This window comes from Cebus imitator, unplaced genomic scaffold, assembly GCF_001604975.1.
Source record: "Cebus imitator isolate Cc_AM_T3 unplaced genomic scaffold, Cebus_imitator-1.0 Scaffold8, whole genome shotgun sequence".
Taxonomy (NCBI): domain Eukaryota; kingdom Metazoa; phylum Chordata; class Mammalia; order Primates; family Cebidae; genus Cebus; species Cebus imitator.
In genome coordinates this window covers 8,654,397-8,658,346 of record NW_016107323.1, presented here as the reverse complement: position 1 = coordinate 8,658,346, position 3,950 = coordinate 8,654,397, and the positions used below count along the sequence as shown (strand labels likewise).

General features: G+C 43.3%; 1 protein-coding gene across 5 annotated transcripts in view; it reads left to right on the top strand.

Moving 5' to 3' along the window:
* LOC108313943 (BRCA1 associated protein) overlaps nt 1-3,950 on the top strand; it is a 44,521-nt gene that overhangs the window by 34,088 nt on the left and 6,483 nt on the right. For all 5 annotated transcript variants that reach the window (XM_017542621.2, XM_017542630.2, XM_017542640.2 and 2 more), the window contains one exon: nt 639-728. In XM_017542621.2, the coding sequence (XP_017398110.1) occupies nt 639-728 (90 nt within the window). The remainder of the gene's footprint in view (nt 1-638; nt 729-3,950) is intronic.

Here is a 3,950-nt window from a genome sequence, read left to right as displayed (position 1 = left end):
GAAACTCCGTCTCAAAAAAAAATAATAATAATAATAATAATAAGTAAAATAAAATAAAATTGCTTCGGACACTTTTTTTTTTTTTGAGGCAGTGAACTGAGATTGCACCACTGCACTCCAGCCTGGCGGCTGGCGACAGAACAAGATTCTGTCTCGGAAAAAAAAAAAAAAAAAAAAAAAAAAAAAAAAAAAAAAAAAACAATTCTATTATGAGGGGTTCAGGACAGCCTAGTTTTGTTAGAGGCTGTATTGTAGGAAAGCTTATGTTGGTATGCCAAATGCTGGACCATTTTGAGTGCCCATATACCAGCTCAAAAGACTGCTCCTGAGAGCTCTAGGCTTCCTCAGCTCCTCGAATGGCAGCCGATTGTGAAGGAAATAAAGACAGGGCCAGAGTAAATTTTTTAATAAGTACATTTATTCTGACTAGATTGTAAGCCCCAGGAGGACAGAAGCATAATTGTAATTTCTGTCCCCTGAGTCAGGGTATATTGAGTAGAGTGGAACCAGGTCGTAAATATACATTCTGTTGGTTAGTTTTAGTTTTCTGTGGATCATTAAAGATCAGATTTTTAAATTGGATTTCAGAGACTGACAGTAGTGACTTACATTTTGGTGTTTATTCTCTATGTTTTTAGTATTCATATTTACTAACAAGCCAGCTGGAATCTCAGCGAATCTACTGGGAAAACAAGATAGTTCGGATAGAGAAGGACACAGCAGAGGAAGTAAGTAAGTCTGTTTGGTTTGGTGTCTGCTGAAATGCCACATGGCAGGGTACTCTGATGGGTATTGTGGAAGGCAGAGTACAGGAAAGAGGAATCTTAACATCTTCCCTTCTCAGTTGGATAACAGTTGGAGAATTGTTTTGCCACTAAAAAGAAACTTTGGATTTAAAGGCTTGACTGTTTTGGTATTTTGAGGTCTTAGGGGGCTTTGTTTGCTTTTTTTTTTTTTTTTTAACCTCAATCTGGTTTTCTAATGCCTGTGCAGTTCAATTAAAAAGTACGAGTATGTACATGAGGTTTTGTTATTTGAGTCAGGCAGTTGGTTTGTCAGCTTGGGAACAGCTGCCTTTGGGGCTGAAAATGGACTTCTAAGGCAATGAAATGGTGCAGAGCCCTTCTAAATGGAAGGAAATAAAATTGGGCAGAGATATTGGCGCTTCATTATTCACCCTGAAGGACCAGGGCAGCAGTTTTCAAATTCTAACAAAATAATTCTTTAAAAATGGTGCCATTCACTATTTTAGCAAAATTAAAAAGTGGTTTGATTTTGGTGGAACTCAGATGGAAGGCCCAGAGGTCTGCCTGCTTGGCTTTCCCCTTGTCTCCACTATGCGCAAGGAACCCTGAGAGTTCTAAAGAAGGCAGTCTGAAAACTAGTAAGCACCTGTGTATAATTATGGATCTAGGAACCTTTCTGTGGACATAGGGACAGTTTCTCTGGACATAGGGACATTATCTGTAATTCAATGATTCCCTTAGTATGAAATAAAATCTTGTAAAATTTCTCAACAATGGCTGGGCATGATGGCTCATACCTATACTCTCAGCACTTTTGAGAGGCCAAAACGGGTGGATCACCTGAGGTCAGGAGTTCAAGACCAGCCTGACCAACATGGTGAAACCCCGTCTCTAAAAAAAAAAAAAAAAAAAAGAAAAAGAAAAAAAGTTTTCAGCGATTACTTCAGTAGCTTTGTGAGTCCCCCACCTATCCTTGGGCCTTCAGATAAGCAGTACAGAGCCCACCTCTGAGCTGGATAGGATTATCCTGGAGCTTAGCAGGCAGAACCAAGGGCCCCAGTTTCTGGGTATGCCATAAATGGGCGAAAACAAGGTTTTTTAAAATTAATGCTTAACGGGGCCGGGCGCGGTGGCTCAAGCCTGTAATCCCAGCACTTTGGGAGGCCGAGGCAGGTGGATCACGAGGTCAAGAGATCGAGACCATCCTGGTCAACATGGTGAAACCCCGTCTCTACTAAAAATACAAAAAATTAGCTGGGCATGGTGGTGCGTGCCTGTAATCCCAGCTACTCAGGAGGCTGAGGCAGGAGAATTGCCTGAACCCAGGAGGCGGAGGTTGCGGTGAGCCGAGATCGCGCCATTGCACTCCAGCCTGGGTAACATGAGTGAAACTCCGTCTCAAAAAAAAAAAAAATGCTTAACATCAGCTTTACAGGCATAGTGTCTCATGCCTGTAATCCTAGCACTTTGGGAGGCTGAGGCAGGTGGATCACTTGAGGTCAGGAGTTTGAGACCAGCCTGGTCAACGTGGGAAAACCCAGTCTCTAATAAAAATACAAAAATTGATCGAGTGTGGTGGCAGTCACCTGTAATCCCAGCTACTCAGGAGGCTGAGGCAGGAGAGTTGTTTGAACCCAGAAGACAGAGGTTGCAGTGAGCTGAGATTACGCCACTGCACTCCAGCCTAGGCAACAGATCAAGACTTCGTCTCAAAAAAAAAAAAAATCGGCTTTAAAATGATCTTCAGTTAAAAGTTATTGATGAAATTCTTACAAGAGCCTTCTAATCAACACAAGTGCCCTTCCAAAGGCACTGGAGGTCACTTGACTACTAGTTCTGAATAGGGCTTGATTAGAGTATGTGCAGGGAGGAGCGCCACCCAGTGCTCTCAGAGGCAGAGCACAGGTCATTGCCTCATGGCATAAAGTCATGGCTCACAGGAAAGTGCATTGACACCTCTGCTGCGGCTGCACTAATGGGTTTTTCCATGGGATATACCAGCGTGACTATCTCAAGTGCTTCATGCAGATCCTTGAGAGCTAAGCTTTGGATTCTCTCTGCCCTTTCAGATTCTTTAGGATTAACTGCATTCCCTAAAACATGCCAGTGAAAAGCAAGTCAAAGGGCAGGGAAATGAAACACTGAAACTCATGTTTGCTTTTAGGTCAGGATAAAATGGAAGCCAGAGCAGCTCTAAATAAAAACCTTGGGGGTGCTTGAAAGGATGCTTTTGTTTTCTGGTAACAAATGTCACTTATCCATAAGTTAATGGACGATGCAAGCCATTTGTTCTGCCACCGTCCTCCTTTTGGCTAGTTCCTTGTCCGTTAGCACCCCCAGCAGTAGAACATGTTCAGGGAGAAACAGTAACCCGAACCCTGGGTCTCACTGACAGAGATTTTTGTTCTTGGGCCTCCTGTGGATGAGGAGGATCAAGGTTGAAATTCACTGCGGGCTTCAGTTATAAACACCGCTTCTTTCCCCCAGTGCCTTAAGTAGTGCTGTTACTAAAGCATGTGAGCAGAGCCTATTCTAGACAATGAAGCTCACAGATACTTGAAGTTTCTTAGTTTTCATAGGATCATGTGTGAAGAACACATCGTAGGCAGAGGCAGTCGTAAGGTGAACTCCCCTAAAAATGCATCTTTTCTTGTGGATGTCTAGCTCCATCTCAACCAGTATTTTTCCAGCTGTGGATTGTAAAATGAGTTTGGCAGTCCACAACTGGCATTTTTATTACATAGATAGGGTAGATGTAAATATTAGGGTGTATCACAATTAATATTGTTTTGTGAAACTTGTTTTACTTTTGTGTGTGTCATGGGTGTTTCTTACTGTGTGCTAATGGTCAGAAATTTTCATTTGTTTTTTGAAATAAGATCTCACTCTGTTGCCCAGGCTGGAATGCATTGGCATCATCACAGCTCACTGCAGCTTCAGGCTCAGCCTCTGAGGCTCAAGTAGCTGGGACCACAGGAGGATGTCACTGTGCCTGGCTGATTTTTAAAAATTTTTGCGGCCGGGCGCGGTGGCTCACGCCTGTAATCCTAGCACTTTGGGAGGCCGAGGCGGGTGGATCACGAGGTCAAGAGATCGAGACCACACTGGTCAACATGGTGAAACCCCGTCTCTACTAAAAATACAAAAAATTAGCTGGGCATGGTGGCACGTGCCTGTAATCCCAGCTACTCGGGAGGCTGAGGC